The 21,776-nt window shown below is 47.0% G+C and overlaps 1 protein-coding gene across 2 annotated transcripts in view; it reads right to left on the bottom strand.

The window, feature by feature from the left end:
* The window catches only part of SSH2 (slingshot protein phosphatase 2), a 106,005-nt gene that overhangs the window by 15,625 nt on the left and 68,604 nt on the right, over nucleotides 1-21,776 (bottom strand). For both annotated transcript variants that reach the window (XM_044001789.1, XM_044001788.1), the window contains exons 8-12: nucleotides 17,072-17,165; nucleotides 16,575-16,703; nucleotides 12,118-12,164; nucleotides 6,286-6,432; nucleotides 1,865-2,065 (exon numbers count right to left, since the gene is read on the bottom strand). In XM_044001789.1, coding sequence (XP_043857724.1) covers nucleotides 1,865-2,065; nucleotides 6,286-6,432; nucleotides 12,118-12,164; nucleotides 16,575-16,703; nucleotides 17,072-17,165 — 618 coding nt within the window. The remainder of the gene's footprint in view (nucleotides 1-1,864; nucleotides 2,066-6,285; nucleotides 6,433-12,117; nucleotides 12,165-16,574; nucleotides 16,704-17,071; nucleotides 17,166-21,776) is intronic.

Genomic DNA, 21,776 nt, shown 5'->3' on the forward strand with positions numbered 1-21,776 from the left:
CCACTCTACCCCTTATTATACGTTACTCTTTCTTCACTCATCCTCTGTGAGCTGTCCTTCTCACTCCTTCTCACATATGCCCCCTTCACTCTCTAGTCTGTCTTTGCATTGGCTCCATGCACTCTTCTTTCTGACATCTCTACCTTGTAGAGTCTCTTCAAAGTTCAGCCCAAGCATGATCTCCCACACAAGGCCTTTCCTAATTGCTTCCTCCCCCTCAAATGACATTGTATTCACTGGATTGACTTCTATCTTTTCTACAGACAGAACTGGAAGACCAAGGGCCCAAGTGCCACTCCCGGCACACCCCGGCTGGGTGGTCCTGGGAACCCCCACACCGGTATCCCTCTCTCGCACAAGAAATCGTAGAGAAGCTGCCAATTTACTGGGAGCTCCAGATGTAACTGTGAAATGACAGGTTGAGTCCATGAGGAGCTCTTGTGTTTTTTTTCATATGAACATGTGAGCTTAATCATCAGTGCCTGTTGATTCACAGCACTGAAGGAGCTGAGGGGCAGGGCTGTGTCCCTCTGCCGTCACACACCAGCCCCGTGATGGCCAGGAATCACGGGGGAGGAGGGAGTAAGGGATCCTTCTATCCGTTCTTGATGCCCCATATCAAACTACCCACCAGAACAAGCCCCCACACAGATGTCTCAACCACTTGAAGTAGCTGCGATTACCCAACAAACACTGAGGCTGGCAGCACACAAAGTGTCCTTCCTCTCCCTGGGTCATGCAAGGACACTGCCAAGCAGCCTTCTTTCAGTGTCTAAGAATATATGATATTATGTGGCTTCCCAAACCCTCACATACTTAAAACAAAGACTTCTGAGAACGACTTTCCAAACTGAATTGACAAATGTCACCAAGCCCCACACCATCCCGCATGCTCACTTTGAGCTGAGGAGACCAGGGTACTCTTCCAGTCTCCTAGCGGAACAGTTCAGATGACGTCATGCTAACACTGAGTATATAACAAGGCTGGGGTTTTATTTTTCTAAAGTGGAAGCCAGGATGCCGTGCTGTGGCCTTATTTCTACAATGCTACTGGGGGTGAGAGGGTGGTCCCTTTGCCCGGGAAGGTTTGGAAAAGCTGCCTGAGTTATTTTTCTCAGAGGAAACACTGCCCAGAATCTGGAGAAGAGGCTTCAGGTCATGAGGTTCAGTGGAGTAAAGCCTGGCCTCAGGCCCAAGTGCTTTGAGCCGGTTTGGTTACACAGCCAATAACGACCTCAGTCCAGGCCTAAATGGAAAATCTAAACAAACCCCAGCAAAGCAGAGCTGCAGGCATCCAGGACCTTCCTCAGCCAGGCCTAAACTCCATTACAACCACTTCATCTTTTGGGGAAGAATGGCAGCAGACAGGGTCACCATATTGGGATCATCAAGGCAAGGGAAATTCATCACTGGACAAGTTTTCTGTTTCAAGTTTTGTGACCTGCTGCCAAACTATTGGCAGAAATGGCTTGTCTGAAAAAGCCTTCCTACTTCAACTGAGAGATAGACATGTGACTTTCTGATTAAGCTAATACATTATGCTCAATTCAACAAACATTGGTTAAGCACCTACTGTGTGCAAAAGGAGAAGCACTGTGTTGTATGGACTAGCAACAACGAGTCAGGAAAACCTAGGTTAAGGTCCTACACAAGACAGATGCTGGCTGTGTGATCACGATGTGGGGCACAGAGAAAGTACTAGGATGTTTGTTGACTGACTGACCTTGAAGGACCCTAGAACCTACCAGAGTTTCTGAGTTGCACCAGGTTTGGACCAAACCAAACCACAACAGCCAGAGCCCCTGGCTAGATGCCCCTTGTTAAGTTGGGGACAGTTTTCATCTCCAAGTAGCTTCAAACTCACCTGGCCAGCAGGATTCCTTGGTACTCCTCCAGCTGCCTCATGAAGCTGGGGTTGGGCTTGGTGACGGTTCGCCTTTCCTTCACGTAGTCATAGGCACGGTCCAAGTTCCAGCCATACTCCTTCATAGCATAAGCAATCACGGTGGAGGCAGACCGGCTCACCCCCATCTTGCAGTGCACGAGGCATTTAGAGCCATGTTTCCTGGTGCCACCAATTTAGGGGGAAAGAGATAGAAGAAGATATTTTGAAAGCTGCATCTCAAACCTCTGCTGTCCATTTCTGGAAAATATTTCTATGTATACACATATCTCTGTAATCACACAGGGCAAGGGGCAGGGCCACTAGCCCTGAGAAAACCCCTCCTGGTAAAATTGGTGAAGCTGGACATCTACTAGAAGCTGGCTCCATTGCGCTGTGCTGTAGGTCAACACCCCCAACGACCTCAGAGGGATTTGTTAACCTCTGCCAATCGCCCTCTTGAGAACTACAGTGATTCATTGCATCTAGAAATGTCCTGAACAGTCTCTTGGTAAGTTCCAGCAGGTGTTTTGTCCCTGGGAGGAAAACACGAGCCACATGAAACTAATTCCTCTCCCATGTCCAAACACGTTCTTAGATATCACTGTTCACAACACTGTGACCCAACCATCTAGCTTTGGGGGAGGAGGAAAAAACAAAACCAGAAGCACCTGACGATCCCAGGGCAGAGCAGTCTGGACCAAGACATTCTGCAATTGGGCTATTCTAACTCATGGGTTGCACAAGTTACATCCACTGCATTCAATTCTATTGTCTGTTCAGGAAGAAGTGGCTTTTTAAGGACGTAAAAATAAATGATGATCCAGGTAACTTTTGTTTCACTGGATATAAGCTGAGCCAAAGATCTACTCTACCAAGTCAAAAAATGCCGTGTGTGTGTGTGTGTGTGTGTGTGTGTGTGTGTGTGTGTGTGTGTGTGTATGTGTGTGGGGTATCAAGCTTCTGTACAAGGAGTCACTCATTCAGTAAGAGTGGACATGTGGAGCTTACAGTCTAGTTAGGGATACTGCAGGCACATACATAAAATACTGAAATAATACTACAAAGCAATTATTCAGACGTGCTAAAATACAAGTGTGTTCTAGATGAGGAAATGCTCTACGAATTCAGAGAATGTTGGCTGGAAGATTTGGGGCCTCTGAGAGAAGAGGTGGTGTGAAGTCCTCATCTGATCAGTAGCCGCATGGGCTTAGAACCACACTGCTGGCCTCTCTCTGATGCACGACTTTCAGGTCTTAGTTCTCCAAGACCGAAAGGTCCCCGAAGACAAGGACTTAGTCTCTGCCTTCCTCAGCATCCGGTGTTGGATATGGCCGGTGCCTAAATGGATGCTGACTGCATTGAATCCACCTAGTGGCACCACTGAGTTTTTGCCAAATCACTGAATGACATTTAACTCATTTCTAGCACCTGGAGAGTTTCACTTCTGGTAAGTGAGCTAATGCCAAGTGACTCCGATGCAAGCGTTGCTACGTGCTCTGTATTTGTCTCCCATCATGCCCAGGTTTCTTTAATGGATCAAGCTCCCAGTTTATGCCTGCAGTCGTCGGAGAAGCTACACACGCTTATGCAAACCATGAGTAAAAAGCAATTCTAAAAGTCACTGTGAGGGGCAGCTAGGTGGCACAGTAGATAGAGCACTGGCCCTGGATTCAGGAGGGCCTGAGTTCAAATCCGGCCTCAGACACACTAGTTGTGTGACCCTGGGCAAATCACTTAACCCCAATTGCCTCACCGCCCCCGCCAAAAAAAAGTTTCTATGGAGGGAATATACCGTTAATACGGCTTGAGCTGGACCACCCAATGGGTGGACGTGCAATTCTCTCCATGCCACATGTTGGGAAGCGATCAGTTTGAAGTTGTTGTTTCTCTGCTTAGCAATGCTCCCTCCCATTCAGCTTTTCAAGGAGCTCATCAGGCCATTACTTAGAAATTAACATCAGGAACATTCTTTGGTTTCTGACTCCTAAAATGTAGCTTCAAGGATGGAGCATGTGCTTGGGGACAGCCTGTGGGAGCCTCTGCTATCACTAGGGGCTGCAAAGTGAGACCCAGCAGGAACAATGAAAAGAATAGATATTATTCAACCTGGAGCACAGATGGAGGGGTTCTGTCTCAGCCGTGACAGGCCGGCAGCCCTCTGATTCTTTGCTTATAAAAGGAAAAGTTGGACTCATCCCTGAGGTCCCTTATGACTACGGAACCTTCTGATTTTCTAAGACTAAGCCTGAGAAAGATGCCGAAGAAAGGAGTGAATTCTCTGGGCTTTGGCAATGACCTGGCTATTGGCTTGAACCCTTCTTTTTCTGGGTTTTGGGAAAAGCTGTACTTTGTGAGGTCTGTTTTTCCTCTTGCTCTCTTCCATGGCAGAAGGAGAGGCAGTGATTAGACTGCTGTTAGTGACAAATGGGAGGGGGGGGGTATTCAAACATCCCCATCTAGACTTAGCCCTTTGTCAGGAAGCATCCTGACTGGCTGAGTGCAAGCTCTGAATGACAAATCCAGCACATTTACGTTGAGTAGATCTCTGACCTAGAGAACACCCATGACGTTTAGGGGTTCAGAGAAGAGTCAAATGTAGAAAACAAAGAGTGGAATCGTTAGGCCAAGAGGGACGGCATTCTCCTGGGACACATTTCCAAACACTGATCCCCAGGTAGCTGAGTGGGGTCCCAGTCTGGGTCAGTTTCATAAAGAGGTCTGCCATGGAGGTACTGAGAAGTCATAGATGCTCTGCTGGAGAGCTTTAAAAGCAAGAGATTCCTACTTCCCAGGGATGATTTAAACATGATCCTGCCTGAAGATATGGGCCAGGTTGGGATGGGTAGTATATGGATAAGACTGCTGATGAAGGCACTTTCCAACTGTGATGAAATAACGGGATTTAGCAGATACTCAAAGACCCACCAGAGATTAATCTAGACTGACTGAATCAAGTGAGAGTGATTGACCGCTGATTAGCCTACTTCAAGCTAACTGGATTGTAATCACACCTGGCTAGCCCTGAAGAAGGTATTGTTCTCAGAAGCTAGACTGTGAACTCAACTTGAGAACACCTTCAAAGCCAATGGATTTGGATGAGGCCAACCAATCAGCTTGAAGCAGTGTGTAAGGACCGCCCCCAGACCTATAAAAAGCTTCCACAATCAGCTTGCTGGGGAGTTCCTGATTAAAGCAGGCTCCTGGAGGAGGACTTGAGGGAGAACCCAACCAGGCTGGAACTCTAGGCTAGGTAGGACTTCTTTTTCTTAACTTTCTGAACTCCTTGTGAATACCTCTATGCTTTAATAAATGTTTAATGCCCAAAGACTGGTGCTGAAGCTTCTAATTTAAGGCGACCACAATTTAGATTTTAAACATCACACGACATAAGTTCTATGATTAAAGAAAACAAATAGAAAATCTACAGGTATAAAAGACATATTGTCCATACAAGAGAGAAGCCACTTAAAATAAGAAATATATATTTATTTATTTTTAAAAAGGACCTAGGGGTGAAAATCTTACCATTTAGAGGACAGGATAATAAAGATGTATTCATGGGCAGCTAGGTGGCACAGTGAATAAAACACTGGCCTTGGATCAAGGAGGACTAGAGTTCAAATACAGCCTCAGATACTTGACACTTACTAGCTGTGTGACCCTGGGCAAATCACTTAATACTCACTGCCCCGCCAAAAAAAAAAAAAATTAAAAAATGTATTCAACAATGTAAAAGGCATTCTCATCAGGTGGACTGTATTTCTGTATAGGTGTGGCCCAGATTTGGCCCCATGGCTGTAGTTTGCCAACCCCTGATTTAGAATAACTTTTTTTTTTTTGTGTGTGAGATAATTGGGGTTGACTTGCCCGGAGTCACACAGCTAGTAAGTGTCAAGGGTCTGAGGCCGCATTTGAACTCAGGTCCTCCTGAATCCAGGGCCGGTGCTCTATCCACTGCGCCACCTAGCTGCCCTAGAATGTCATCTTAATAAAACTAAAGGGTAGGGAAAGATTTCCAAAGAATGTTAAATCTAATATTTAAATCCAGAGAGGATGAGATAGAGGAGAGAGGCTATATAATGTCTCTGCTGACTGAAGAATTGCAATCTAATAGTTCTTCCTTCTAGCTAATCCAGATTCCTCTTGCTATAGCTTAAGGCAGCTTCCTCTATTTTTGTGCACAGTAAAGACAGCTGACATCTGCTTCCTCTGAAGCCTTCATGTTTCTGAAGATTAACGTTACTCTTTTGGCACAATAACCTCAGTTCTTTTAACCAGTTTTCTTAGCTTTTCCCCAGGATCATCTCAAGGGTATTCACGTGTTCCAAGCCCTACCTCAAGGTGGTGAGAGCAAGAGAAAATGACAGAAAAGAAAATGCAATTCTGTGGGTCATGCTTACTTGGCTTTGGAGATGAATTTGTAAGTGTCATTCCAGTAGGCCAGCAGGTCTGTGGCTTCCTCGTCATATACCCGGATATTATGATACTCAAAGACTCCTGGGAAGAAGTTATCTATTTCCCGAGTAACATTCAAGATGTACCGTACCCTAGGAGGAAAGCAGTGAGAGATTTGATTGGTGGCCAATGTGACAGGCTACAAAAACCCAAATCCAAACCCAGAAATAAGCATCCTCTACTTCCCATTTTCCTTAGAACTGATCCCTTTCTCAAGTGCTGAAAGAAAATAAACAAGAAGCTGCTTAGAGGAGAAGGAATCCAATAAAAGGCTTTCGTCATCTAATTCAAACAAGGGTTATAGGAAAAGGGAATTGGGCATATTTGAAGTAGGAATTTCAAGCTAAAAGGTGAACTTGCTTCCGGAGAGCCTTCTGGCCAAACCCAGCACCTGATCTTCACTTTCATGTTATGGAAGGTTAGGCAACCTTTCTGGGCAAGCTCTAGGGAATGAGCTTCACATTTTATTGCAAACTAGAAAATATACCAAGAAGCTGCAGAGCAGTTTACCATTTTATTTGCTTTATGACCATTCTTCTCATTAAAATTGTGACTAATATAACTTGCCTCTAAATCACATGCATAACACCAGACCAGCAGACACACAAAAAAAATTTGAAGCCTTGTGAAGATCCTTTCAAGGATCCTCTGCTACCCACTCCTCTGTTCTAAGCATCTCTCAGTTAAATGTATCGTGTTTCTCACACAGTGAAGCAACAGTTCTTAGGTGGGTTCCAAGAGCTCCCTCAAGCTGAAGGCCTTGCAGAAAGTGCTTCCTATATTGTTTTGGGTTTTTTTTTTGGGTGAGGCAATTGGGGTTAAGAGACTTGCCCAGGGTCACACAGCTAGTAAGTGTCAAGTGTCTGAGGCCAAATTTGAACTCAGGTCCTCCTGAATCCAGGGCCGGTGCTCTATCCACTGCACCACCTAGCTGCCCCTTCCTATATTGTTTTTTTAAAAAGATTTTTGGAACAGAATATTGGCAAAGAGCAGAAATCTACCCTGGGATGATACCTCACACTCAGGATAGAGTAGATCCAGGAAGATGTCAATGCCTCCCTGGGTTTAAATAGTCAGCGGGCCTATGTGGTAAGGCAAGAAGAATGAAGAGCAGCTACATATGAAGTTCTCTCTCTACTAGCCTGTAAGCTCCCAGGGGGTAAGGAATCCATCCTATTTAAACATCTGATCTCTCCAATGGTTAGCACGGTGAAGAACACTGGGGTTCTACAGATCTGCTGACATCAGAAAGTTAAAAGCGTTAATCCAACTACCTCGTACCAAATCTGCACTTTGGGCCGCTCGATTTATTTTCACATGGCAAAAGTTCTCAGATACATTACTAGAGACCAAGGTCCCTGTTCTCCCCACCCCCACCACGCCCCTGCCATAGAATCTCATATTTGGAGAGACCATAGAGGTCAACCATCTTACCCTTAGTTAAAGCATGTGTCCCTTCTAGAACCCTGTCCTTTCCCTCCCCCACAATAACTGGTAGATCTTTCATAACTCTCAGCAACTAGCCGTCTTCCCCCCACCCCACCCAAGTATTTGTGTTCATTTGGCACATTCTAGAAATGCTTTTACAGGTACATAGTGTCTCCCCTATTTTAAGGGAGGCTCCTTGAAAGCAGAGAATGTTTCCCTTCTCTTTGATTCCCTGGCACATGGTAGGCATATAATCAGTGCTACGAATTCAATCAGTATTGTCCATGCTGCCATAATACAGTTCCAATTATTATTAGCATTATTGGGGGGCAGCTAGGTGGTGCAGTGGGAAAAGCACCAGCCCTGGAGTCAGGAGGACCTGAGTTCAAATCCGGCCTCAGACACTTGACACTTACTGGCTGTGTGACCCTGGGCGGGTCACTTAACCCCCATTGCCTCACCAAAAAAACAAAAACCAAACCAACAAACAAAAAGAATTATTCGGAGTGTTCTCCTTATCTGGAGCCAGACGCTGCCTCCCTGCAGTGCTCCCCCATGGGCTCAGTGTGTGCTATAAGGTGTGTTATACACGGCTCATCAGTGGCCGACCACAACAAAGAGAATTCTTTACCTCCTCGATCTTCTCCTTTCTAGGCCTTCAGGACATGTCCTCTACCTTTCTCCCTCTCCATATCTGACTGTTCCTTCTCCACCTCCCGACTGCTCCATCCTTTTTTGTTCCTATTTCCCCCCATTGATCAGTGGTCTGCACGCTATCTCCCCCATTAGACTGTAAGATCTTTGATGGTACCTTCTGTCTTTTGGCCTTCTTCTAGTATACCCGGTGCTTGGCACATGGTAGGCATTTACTAAATGCTTGCCGACTGACTCTTTGACGTGACAATCCTTCCAAATTTTGAAAATGACAATCATGTCTTCCTCCAAGTCTTTCCTTCTCAAGGTTAAACATTCCCAACAAACAAGTATTAATTAAGCACCTGATATATGCTGGGCACTGAGCTAAATGTTTGGGGTATAAAGACAGAAGTGAAACAGTCCAACATCCCCGGTTCCTGCAATGGATCCCTTGATCATCCTTGGCTTCCCTTCTCTAGATATAATGCAATTCCTCAATAGTATTCCTAATGTGGTGCAGAGAATTGAATGCATTATAGATATGAAGATCCTTCTTGACAATATACTTATTGTTCTTAAATAATTATCACAATATCTCTTATGACAATATCCTTCTATCAACGTGGCCTAAGATCACACGATCCCTTTCTTGGTGGTCATGTCACATCACTGAGCTGGTAAGTTCATTAAAATTCCCAAGATTTTTTTGGGGGGGGAGGGTGAGGCAATGAGAGTTAAGTGACTTGCCCAGGATCACACAGCTAGTGTCAAGTGTCTGAGGTTAGATTTGACCTCAGGTCCTCCTGAATCCAGGGCTGGTGCTTTATCCCCTGCGCCACCTAGCTGCCCCCAAATTCCTAAGATTTTTAAAGAAAGTCCTCTTACAAAAACCAATATCAACTCAACTCTAAAGAAAGCTATGGGGGAAACAGCAACAGGACAGAGGGATTCCCTCCTCATGAGGAATATCTGATGGTTGGCCTTGCTTTACTGAACCTCAAGTTTCACTTCTAGAGGCTTAAAACAAAGATGCCCATTTCAGAGCATCCTGGAACCCAAGCACTGTTCGAGTTGGAGGATCCAATCCTCCTCTACTTGTAGATGAAAAGTCCATGGAATCTGGCTGGGTTACCTAAGGTCACAGAGTAGCAGGCCCAGGATTATAACACAGTTTACATCATTCTGTTCCTTATCGAATAGAAGCCGCAATGGGGACTGAAGAAGGCAACTGGGTCTAGGCTTCTGCTTTCAGGAAGGTTCTTTAGGAAAGATAAAACCATTCCAAATGGAGGATTGGTTATTTCCTTTATCTCTCCAGGGATGGAGACCACACAACCTACCTCAATTATCCATTACAGGATCTTATCGCCTTGTTTTCTTAATGTCCAGCTGTGCAAACAATATTTTTCCTGCTTTCATATAAGCTTATTTCCTCCCCCCTCCACGCCTCCGTGGACACAAAAACCAACCGCTCCATATCCTTCTCATCCAAACATTTCACAGATTTGGAGAATGATTAAGCGCCTGATTTAGTCTTACTTTTCTAGGCTTCCTGATTCTAACACTGCTATCTTGTCCTATGGCCAGCTATTACTCACCCCAGGAAGGCCGGCTTAGCCTTGCCTCAGCTTCTACACACACAGCTAGCAGCCCAACACTGCCATTTTCAAACAGAAGAGGCTGAGGGCCCAGACAAGGTAAGCGGTTTATTTGCCCAAGGACACACCCGTAGAAAACAGCAGAGTTGAGATTCAAGCATCCCTTTCAAACTGAGACCCAGACCATCTGTAATGTCGCAATGGGCCTCTGACCATGCAGCCTAAGAACCTTTTCTTGGTCTTTTAGTCATAGGTTTTTTTTGGGGGTGGGGGTGGGGACAATGAGGGTTAAGTGACCCTGGGCAAGTCACTTAACCCCAATTGCTTCACCAAAAAAACCAAAAAAACAAAAACCCCAACCAAACAAAAAAAAGTATCCTGTCCATTTTCCCTGCAATGACACCATGTTACTGACTCTCCCTCAGCTTGTGCAGGGCCCAGTCAGGCTTTTCCTTGCCTGAGCTTGTGTTTGCTTTGTTTCTTTTTCCCCCTAGAGTCCCCTTGATCCTCCCGGAAGTGCATCCTGTTTGGGTAAGATCAACTGCATCTAATTGGTCATGGTGATTTTGAATGGCATTCTCATTTTCCAAGGTATCAGTAACTCTGCCTAATTTAGAACTGTCCCTAATTTTGATGATCTCAATTCCTCTTTTCAGGTCATCAGTACTAATGCTTTAGGACAAATTGAGGGTCTGGGAGAATCAAGAAGAATTTTAAAGCGGAGAGGAAGTTAAGAAGGCTCTCTCATTTTCATTTGTTACCAAAAGGGTGAAGAGCCTGCTCTCTCCCAATGACTAGCATCTTCCCCACCTCCTCTCCTGGGTTGCCCTTGCTCTTGGGACACTCAGACCATGTTCATGTTGTTTGTTGACAGGATGGCAGCTCCTGGAGAGCAAGGGCTGTCTCGTGTTTGCCTTTGCATCTTTACTGTCAAGGGCAAAGCAGGCACTATGCAAAAAGGCTCATCAGCTGAATGACTTTGGATAAATGTTCACAGGATCAAGAGAAATCTGTCCAACTGGAAGGGAACTTAGACAGAACCTAGTCCCCTCTTCTACAGATAAAGCCACTGAGGCCAGAGACCTGCTCAAGGGCGTGAGTACACAGCGTTCCGGTGCCCCCGCCTCTCAGCTGCCTCATCTTCTCTCCATTTCTCCCTGGCTGAGCCACAGAATCGAGGTCTGATCGTTACTGCACTTCTCCAGGCTCTCTTACTGGTCTGTGCCAAACCCTTCAAACCTTTCTTTTCTCACATTCCCAAAGGGCTCATTCAAGTGTGTTTTTTTCACGGTGTTTCTTTGCTTGGTGGGATGCTTCTCTAATAGCTTTTGGTGCATCAGAGCTCTTAGGAATTCTTTCCTTGGGGGTGACATTTTCTTGTGGGTTTCCTGAGGATGAGGACAGCAGTGACTGATGGTACTGACCGGCCATGCTCACTGATTGTCAGACTGCGCTGGTCCTAGCTCTGCCCAGGAGGACTGCTCTCAGGAGCTCAGCACCATTTTCTCCTCTTTGATTGGACTGATCTGATCCCTAGCCAGGAAGTCAGGCAGAAATCAGAGGGTTTTAGAATTGGAAGGGACCCTGCTGGTGACCGATTCCACTAATGTCCAGTACGCACCAGCCAGGAAAATAACAAGGAAGATGGTTAGTCATTTGCTTTTTGTCTGCTTAACCTGGTCCCAGATTCTCTGGTAAAACACAAATCTCCTTACTACTTAGAAGTCTGTGTCTTGACCTAGGGTAGGTATATATGCCCTATTTCAGAAGCTTATCTATTGGTCATTAACGATACCTGTTACAGCCCAGTTCCTAAAAGTTTGTTCTTGTAATCCCAAATAAGGAAGGAGCATGATGGTGATATTTAGTTTTGCTTCCTAAAATCATTTGAGTCTACATCATTTATTTCCCCTTTTGTATCCTCAGAGGGTTGAAAAAGCATGGGAGCATCCTTTCTTTGTTAAGCTTCATAGGTCTGATGAGTATTAGCTGGGAGCAGGAATAGATGGCATGAGAGTTGCACATTCTAGGGTAAGAAAGAATGTCACTAAGTTAGATAAAATGGAGGCTTTTGCACCCATTTTTGCACAGGGCTGCATTTGATTGTGTGCTTACCCTCGGTTCTGTAAGTCTTCCAAGTTGGAGGCATTCCATTCTGAACCCTGCACAATCAAAACGACAAAATTAGGTAATGTGAGCCCGAAAGGAAGGTCCTGCCAGTGGTGGATGACAGGCTGGGATGACACAATCTCACGCGCCACAGAGGGGAAACTGCCATGATCCTTCCGGAAAATAGGAAAGGACAGTTATACTGGGAAAAGTGAAAGGAAACAAAGCAGATATTGCAAAATCCAGAGACTGAATCAGATACAGGTCTAAGTGTTGCAATAAGAAGTGTTGCAACCTAGAAGAGAGTTAGATTAGCCGAGGGTGGGGGAGGTTCACTCGCTAGGAAACAACATCAACTCGATTCTCAAGTTTCCACTTTGGGAAGAGGCCAGCGGGAGATGGACAGCTCCCCCTTTCCTATCAAGTCCAGGCTCATTGGACTTGTCCACGGAAAGATGGCAGTGGTCTTGACGGCTGTGTGCATTTAGTCTTAGGACGGAATGGTAACTAACTTAAAAAGAAAACAAGAACAACAATGGGCCCCAGGAAGTAAAAGAACCAAGCCACAGGAAATGGGAGGGGGGCAGGGAGATGACAGCCCAGCCCTCACTAGGTTCAGAAACCAAGCTCCCAAAAAGAACAGTGAACAGGATGCAATTCCTAATAGGGAAATGCAGCACTACTCAGCTGCCTGAGAGAAGTCATTGGAAATGGCTTGTGAATTCATCAGGAAAACAAAATCGTACAGAAAATAAGATATCTAAATGCCCTGAGCTGATGACCGAGTGAAGCCAGGCCAAAGCTGAGCAGCTCAGGGTGTAGGGCTACCTCGGGGTCAGCTCCAGTGGGGGACGGTAACGTAAATACCATGAATAGCAAACCCCGGGGCCTCCCACAGACCCAGCCTGACTTATGTGGACATAATTCTGCTGTGGGGTTTGCATCATCCTCAGGAGAACTGTGCAAGGAGTTTTTTATCTTCTTCACAACATGCAATGTGGAAAATCTTGGGGGCACTTTTCATTTTAAATAAAACCTGCAATTTCCATCTTTTCTCTCTCCTTCCTTTCATCATGGCCTGGCCTAAATCCCTTAATGAGAAAACTCTCTTAAAACATCATAGGGATCAACTTTTCCAGAAGCTCCACTTTTCTAGCCGGTCCAAGAAGGACATTCCAGCTCAAGAAGCGTCTGGTGGGCACCACCAGCCGTACAAATGTAGTATCGCATTGCTGGGAGACCCACTAAGGCAGTGGCTCTTGACTTAGGGTCCGGAGACCATGTGCCCTTTCACCCTCACCAAAATACACGTGGATAGGTTTCAGGGGATTTGGAAGCTTGGATGGGAAAAAGTTCCATCTTTATTTTTACTATCTTTAACAGAAACATAGAGTTTCTTTCGATTATGAAAGTAGGCAACAAACTCCTATAGTTTTAGCAGAACTGATCACTTTTGTCTCCCACAGAAATCACAGATATTTTCATCTAAAAAGACTGTTGCTGTAGGTATCTCACCACTCCTGCAGTCAGTTCTCGGCTCCACTGCTACATCACACAGTCAGAGGCTTGCTGTCTACTGACTGCATTTCAATAGAATGGGTTTTCTTCATAACCTTGTGTGTTTTATGTTGTGTGTTTAACCACCTGCTTCTGAGAAGGGCTCCCTAGGCTTCTCCAGATTGCTGCCCAAGATATAAACAAAGTTCCCAACTCCAGCACCGAGACAAAGCCCGAAATCTTTTAAGAGACCAGGCCGGGGAAAGCCCATTCTTGACCCTTTTCCTTCTCTCAGCCTAGGAAGTGCCACGAAGTGGGGGGCACGAGGTACTGCTGCCAAACAGCTTCTCCCTCTGAGGTAGGTTTACGCCTGTCTCCAGATAAGGGGCAAAGAAGCCATGTTTCACCATTTGTCTGGTGAGTTTTCTTTCTCCTAACTCATCTCCCATCTTGCTGTCTCTGCAGTGACGGGGCCCATGGTGTAAGAGCCGCTTTAGGGCCTTATTTTCCAATGAGGACTCCTTCCCTGACCTCCACACAGAGAGTATTTTGCTTTGGGGACTTTGTTTCTCTTTTTTCACTCCTGAGTGAAACTGCTGGCTGCATCCAACATTCCTGGGCCTTGCCCAGAAGCCGCTTGCTTTTTGGTGGGCGTCTTCTTCCTCCCCTCCAGCTTTGCTCCCGAGGCCAATGTCCCAGGAGGCTGACTTTGGGTACAGCCTTCAGTCTCGGTAGAGAATCTGAAGAAGCCTCTCTTGCTGAAGGCGACCAGGCTTCCTCCTAATCTCAGCCACCCACACATTTCCTTTAAGCTCACTCTTCATACCAGTCAGAACCCTTTCCACACAAATAAAATCCTTCTACATGAATCCACAGGAATGGGCACCTCCAACAGGAGGAGGAAATGCTGCTACTGCCCTTGTGCCAGGCTGGGTGTGTCCCCAAAGGGCAGCTCTGCACAAGGCGAGTTGCCCTCAAAGACAATACCCCCAACTTGTAGCTGTAACAAGATGGCTTTCCCCTGTCAATTTCTGGGAAGCCCAGGGGGACACAGATGCTCTGAAGGAGAGCCCTTTGGACAGATGATGTGGCAGGACCAAAAAGGGGGGAACTGCCCAGGAAAAGCAGCCGAAATAGAAGTAAGAGGATTTCAAGTTGTAAGGAAGCTCGGCAGTTACCTAGGCCCTCAGCCTCATTTTAGAGAGAAGGAAGCTAAGGCACAGAGGGTACTGGTGACTTGCCCAAGGCCCACCAGCATGCAGTGAAAAGGCTCTCAGTCAAATCCTCTGCTATTTCTATTAAACCCCAGCCTGCAGTGCTTGTCTCAGAGACCAGTACAAGTTTTGGAGATGCAGAAATGAATGAGTCCATCCCAGAAGACAAGGCTTCAAGCTTTACCCGTATCACTTCCCAAGAAAGGAGTGTGTTCAAATTAGTCCAAGTCATCCCCCTGCAAGAGGACGGAGTGTGACGTGGGGTGTTTCTGGTTCTTCTCCCCCTTGTCTGGGTCACGGGCCTCCTGGGCCTGGCGACACGCCTTTGGTCTGCTGATGGCATTGAGGGAAACACGAATGTTCCGTTAGAGGTGAGTGAAAAGAAAGATGTCAGATCTGTGTCACCTGACATCCAGGGACATCACAAAGGAGGACAGTTCTGGGCAACTCTTATTTATCTTTTCTGTTCGACTTGGAAATAGCTTTGGTTTTACATCAGGTGCCTCTTCTAAAGAGTTGATTTCAGTCCCCCTAAAGCACACGGGGGTGGCGGGTGGACCAGGAGGGTCTTGGGTGCCTGCTAGACATCAGGATGGGGATAACTTCTAGTCTCTTGGCCTTGGGCACCCTCTGGAAGAAGGGACAGCCAGGGTGGAAGCCATGGGAGGGCTGGGTTCAGATGATGGGGGCAGGGACTTTCAGAGTCTTCTAGAGAGAACACAGAGATCCTTTCCAGACTGTACGGGACCTTTCAAAAGAGCAGGGAATTCGATCCCCCGAGGGAAGCAGGCACAGCGGCCAACAAAGCCAGGCCCTTCATGTATGGAAAGGTCACTGGCACGTTTTGCAGTGCGATCTGCATTCACAGTTGGCAACAAGCAGCAGACAACATGAAAGGAGGGAGCGGGGCACCTCCCTCTCCTGCCCCTTCCAGGCCCCGCCTTCTTCATGAATGTTCCGGGGCTGCACAGAGCGGCGACCTTCTCCATGGGGTAGGCGTGTGCTCTTCAGGGGAGCCTCGGCCTCACAACTCAGAGCCTCAAGTCTGGATGGCACCTATCTGGGGTCCTATCCTCATTTCTGCTTTCCTCTCTTCTACTGCTCCCAGCGCTGTGGAGGCAGAGGACACAAGCTCACAGGCCTCCTGATGCGGCCATGGGTGATCACTATACCTCTCTGGGCCTGTTTCTCCATCTCTAATATGAGGCCATGAGAACAGATGGGCCCTGAGGTCTCTTCCAGTTCCAGATCCATGACCTTATCATTCTTCATCTCTTAGTCATTTCAATGCTAGTAAAAGAAATAAAATTCAAACAAGCCCTTGTAGGTCTTTGTTCATTTTTCTAGTAGAAGATTTTGTGGCAGGAGGTAAAATCTAAAGTAATTTTTTGGGTCATGGGTCATCTATGAATTTCCATCACACGGTTCCTCCTGCCATGATAGGAGACATTGAACATTTGGGAAAAGAATGTGCTGGGCATGTCCCCAGCTTATCTACAGTGGCTTCAGGGTGGTCCCACATCAGCGGGTGCTCAGGATCTGCGTGATGACCCGCATGGTGACTGGGATTTAAAGAGCACATCATTACCTTGCAGGGAGATCCCCATGCACGTGTGTTTAGTCCCAGGCATGGCCAGGATATGGAAAAGAGATGCAGAAGAAAAAAAAAAGGGAGATGCAGAAGAACCCACTACCCGAGAGCTGTGGGAGGCTGGACTTCTGCAAGCCCAGGGGTGCAGGAGCAGCACTTACCAGAAACACGTGCTCAAAGATTTGGGTGGGGCTGTCCATCTGTCCTAGGATCACGATCATCTCATTATCTATGAACTCTTTGAACTCCCGCAGGTTGCATGCCATCTGCATTTCTAACTCTGTGCGTATCTAAGAAGAGAAGGGGTTTTACAAACTCTGACATCCTTAATCAAAAGTATTCCCCAAACTATAAGATTTATCCATCACTCTATCTTCTCTTTCGCTTGACATTTACTCTCTTATCTGTCTTCTTTTACCCTATCCCTCTTCAAAAGGGATTTACTTCTGTCTGTCCCCTCTCCCACTCTGCCCTCCCTTCTTTATCTCCTTCCCCTCCTATTTTCCTTCAGGGTTAGAGAGATTACTCCACCTAAGTGTGTATGTTAGTCCCTCCTTGAACCAACCCTCCCTCACTCTCCACCACCCCATTCCCTACCACCAGCAGGACCCCCAGCCCTAACCCCCATCTATCCACTAGCCTCAAGCAGAAGTCTCACCTCTTTGGACGTGATGTTTTCCAAGTCCTTCTGCATCATAATTTCCCTCAGTTTGGTCTTGATTAACCTCTCTGTGCGTTCTCGTTCAGTTGGGCTGGAAAGGGAGGAGATGGTGGTTGTTTAGATGGAGATCAACAAAGGAGCCATGGTTAACACTACAAAGTTGGCAAGATATTGGAGTGCACTAGATTACAGAGGCGGGAGGGGGGAAATGAATGGCTTTTCTTTGTTTTTTTTAATATTAATTTTTAAATTCTGAGTTCCAAATTCTCTCCCTCCTTCCAGCCCCTCCTCTACCCATCAAGAAGGCAACAATATGCTCCCCATTATCCATATGTCAGGCAAAACATCTCCATGTTGGCTGTGTTGCAAAAAAAAAAAAAAAAAAGGCAAAAATAAAGGAAGTGGAAAAAGTCTGCTTCAATCTGCACTCAGAGTTCATCAGTGTTTTCTCTGGAGGTAGAAAGCATCTTCATTGTGAGTATTTTGGAATTGCCGTGGATCACTGTATTCACCAGAGTAGCTAAGTCTTTTACAGTTGATCACTGTTACACTATTGCTGTCATGTTCTCCCGGTTCCACTCACTTCAAGGAGCTAATGTTTTAAACGTCATTCTTCTTTTTTTTTTTTGTATTTATGATTGTGGAGAGGGGGGCCAGTGCACTGGAGGAAGCATTGGATCTGAGTCTGAACCTGGGGCCTATTAATTACCACCTGTGTGAGCCTAGGGATCACTTCCTGCTTTGGGCCCCAATCTTCTCCTCCACAAAATCAGGAGATGAAATGACTCCCAAGGTCTCTTCCAGCTCTAAATTCTATCGTCCAAAGATAAACAAGCTACACCGCTCGTGGTGCAGTCAGGAAACGACCACGCCCATGGCAGGATGTGGCAGGGGAGGTAAGTGTGCACCGAGCACTATGGGGGCTCCAGAGGACACAGAGAGAATATCATCTGCAAGGCAAAAGTAGGGAAGACTTTACAGAGGAGGTGAATCTGGTCTGGGCCTTGTAGGAAAGGTCGGATTTCAGCAGAGGCCTATTCAACTCCAGGGGCAATAAGGAACCACTGGGGTTTACTGAGTAGGAGGTGGATTCCATAGTCCAGGTGAGGCAGAGTGAAGTTTTGAACTGGGGGAGGAGTGGTAGCAGAAGGGACTGTGGAAAGAGAGAAGACAATGTATATGTGAGACTGAAAGAACAAGGCCTGGCAGCTGACTTAGTACACGGGGTGAGAGAGTGAGGAAATAGAGTAACACCCAAATTGGGAGGTACAAAGGTCTGAGAACGACAGGGGAGTTTGGAAGAAGGGGGAATTTGGGGGGAAAGAGAACAAGCTCTGTTTTGGACATGCTGAACTGGAGAGACCCCGGGGAACTCCAATCCAAATGTCTGATAGGCATCTGTTGTTGTGGGATTAGGCTTCGGGGAAAGAGACTCAGCTGGGAGCAAGGAGATAATGATAGAACCATGAGAGTAATGAGGTCACCCAGTATAGAAAGAGAAGAGAAGATGGCTCAAGACAGCACCTTCTGCATCCCCTAGTGTTGGGGGATGTGCCGGATGAAGCTGTAGCTAAGGGGACTGGGGAGGACTCAGGTGGGAGGAGAACCAAAGCAGGGCAGGGGTCCATCTGGGCACTGCAGACTCCCCCCAGATGTTCTCTTGTGTCGAGATCCCAAGTCTGCCACCATGTGATGTCTCGTGTGCTTGGGTCCCTTTGCTTTCGCACAGGCCTCTCAGTGGCTGCGTTCTGGGGGCAATGGGAAGGCCTTGTTGCCCGCCCCAGTTAGGCACACGACCCTCTCCTGCCTTTGCTATCCACTGCCGGTGTGCCCATAGGAAGTGGCTTCCCCTCTGCAGCCTTCCTTTCTTCAGATGAGGATCCAGATTAGAGAATTTGGACGAGATAATCTCTACGGTTTCTTCCAACCCTAAATCTACCCTCTTGGGATCCACTCTCTTTCTAGGCCTGAAATGCAGGGATCAGGTCATTAAGCTGTGCCCCAGGTGCTTACACAATAATTTGAAATAAGTCAATAATAACAGCTGACCCTCGACTCTTCATGGTTTCCAAAGCACTCTCCTGACAACAAACTTTGGAGGTGGAGACCATAAACACTGTCATTTATACCCCTGCCCAATTATGTGGCCTCCTTTGGGTTTCTCACCCACTTAAAAGATTGACAAACATTTATGAAGGGCTTACTGTGTGCTGGCACTGTGCTAAGCACTGGGGATACAGAAAGACAGTTCCTGCCCTCAAGGAGGTCGCAATCTAATGAAGGAGACCCCAAGGAAACAAACACATACACACAAGGGATCAGGACAAACAGGAAATAATGGAGAGAGGGAAGGCTTCCCGTAGGAAATGGGCTTTTAGGTAGGACTTGAAGGAAACCAGGGAAGCATGCAGGCAGAGAGGAGGGGGGAGCAATCTGGTGGGGGGGACAGAGATGCCTCCCCCCCATTTCTTGTTCCCTGGATAGCCAGGGCAGTGTCACTAGGTCGAAGAGGAGCTGTCGGGTAGTAAGACACAAGAAGACTGGGAGGGAGGAAGGGCCTTGGATGTCGACAGAGCACGCTGTATTTGCTCCTGGGCGCCATGGGGAGCCACTGGAGTGTCCTGAGCAGGGAGAAATGACAGGGTTAGGCCTGAACTTTGGGAAAAACACTTCTTCTTCTGATTGTAACATAAAGTGACTCTGGGCACTCTGACCAGGACGCTGGGCCTCCCCCTGACTGCAGCCTTTGCCATAACAAAGCGAGGTTCTTTTGCACCATGCTGGCTCGTTCTGGCTGGTCTTCCCTCCCCACCTACCCAAGAAAGGTATCAGCTGGAGGCACCCTTACATGGAAATGGAAAGGGACTAAGCCCTGAGGCATGCTGCCTGCTCCTGCTGCTGACAGCCTTATCATGGGCTGCAAAAATAGCTTTAGTAATCTCTGAGGATGGACGCTGTGAACCCACAACTATGGGGTTCCTCTTGCTCCAGCTCTTATGTTTCCCATGAAACCTGCAGGCCGGCAGCTCACCCCTCGGCTCTTTCTCCAACACTTGGCCACAGTGTCTCCACCGGGTAGTTCATCACTAAAATTCTGAACCTCCCCCTCTAATTCTTCTCTAGACAACGCTAATGGGGACAAAGGGGAGAAAGCAGCACATGCCTGTCACGTGTTTGTCTTTATCAACGTCAAGGGTTTTGGTGTGAATGGGCCAGCTGTGAGTCCAGACTCAGTCAGTACCTTCCTGCTTTATGCTTTTGGCTCTCATGGAGAAAGAGCAGACTCGGGTGTATGTGACTGAAGTGCTCGCATCACTTCTGACATCCATGACCCTTGTTTCCTAAGAAGGCCTTTCTAGGAGGGTTTGGGGTTCAGAGGCAGCTCAGCTATGACCCCAGTGATAGGCTCTTTCGGAAGGGCAAATGGGAGTCATTGTTCTTACTGGCAAGGAAATAGAAGCTATAACCCAAGTCAGATGGGGACCTTGGAGACCCCAAATGAGAACCATGACACCCACGTGATGTCTGACACAGACAACATCCAGGGAAGGGCTCAGCTCAATTCAACAAGACTTAACATGTGTGGACTCAGAGCTGGGTGCGGGGGAAACACATGCAAAATGAGCCAGGCCATAGGGGCAGCTAGATGGCGCAGTGGATAGAGCACCGGCCCTGGAGTCAGGAGTACCTGAGTTCAAATCCGGCCTCAGACACTTAACACTTACTAGCTGTGTGACCCTGGGCAAGTCACTTAACCCCAATTGCCTCACTTAAAAAAAATAAAAATAAAAATAAAAATGAGCCAGGCCTTGCCCTGGAGGAGCTTCTACCCACAGTACAGAGCCCTCACGTGCAGAAGCCATGACAGAGGAATCTCAAGAAGGAAAGAGCGTTGAGAGAAGAAAGGTACAAGGATCACTGAGGGCAGCACACGCCATGTGCTCTGTAGGAAGACGGGGATTTGAAGAGATGGTGCTGAGGAGAGGGGGCATTCCAGACAGGGAGGACTCTGTGCAAAGGTACAGAAACAGGACAATCTGACTGTGATGGAGGGCGCGTGAAGGAGATTAACAGGGGAAAAAGAAGGGAAAGGGAGGAGGGAGTCGTATCGTGGGAGCCTTTAAACTCGAGGCTGAGGAGTTTAGTTTATCCTATAGGACCAAGAGACTTGGATTTGTGACAGACTTCCTTCCACCTGGCTTTTTCATCGATTTCCTCAGGGATGCCTCCAAGCTCTGCTGAACAGAAAGGCCAAGAAGACCAGAGCATCACCCATGAGGTTCTAGGGCTGCCTCCTCTTCCTGCCTCCCCAGGCTTTTGCCCCTAGTCTGTACAGGCACACCCTGTCTGATTTAGGACTACGAGCTCTAGGACATTCTCCTCCCTAACCGCTCAATGGTCCCCAACTCATCAGCCAAGAACAAGACCCCTATACGTAACTTGATCCATCTACTACTTTTCTAGAATTCTTAGAGTTTTCAGTTTTTCTTCCTGTGAAGACCAAACACAGGTTTTGAGTCTAATCAGGTCTTCTCTAGAGGTGAACTGTTTTGGTATAATTATAGGACGTCAAGGATGAATCCTGCCTACAAGGGCAAAGAACCACTAACCCTTGTCCACAGAGCACTTAACAAACCCACAAAGATCAATTTAGAGTGAGTAAACATCCTGATTAATTTTCATATCAGTTACTAAGTTTGAA

This window comes from Dromiciops gliroides, chromosome 4 (assembly GCF_019393635.1).
Source record: "Dromiciops gliroides isolate mDroGli1 chromosome 4, mDroGli1.pri, whole genome shotgun sequence".
Lineage (NCBI taxonomy): Eukaryota > Metazoa > Chordata > Mammalia > Microbiotheria > Microbiotheriidae > Dromiciops > Dromiciops gliroides.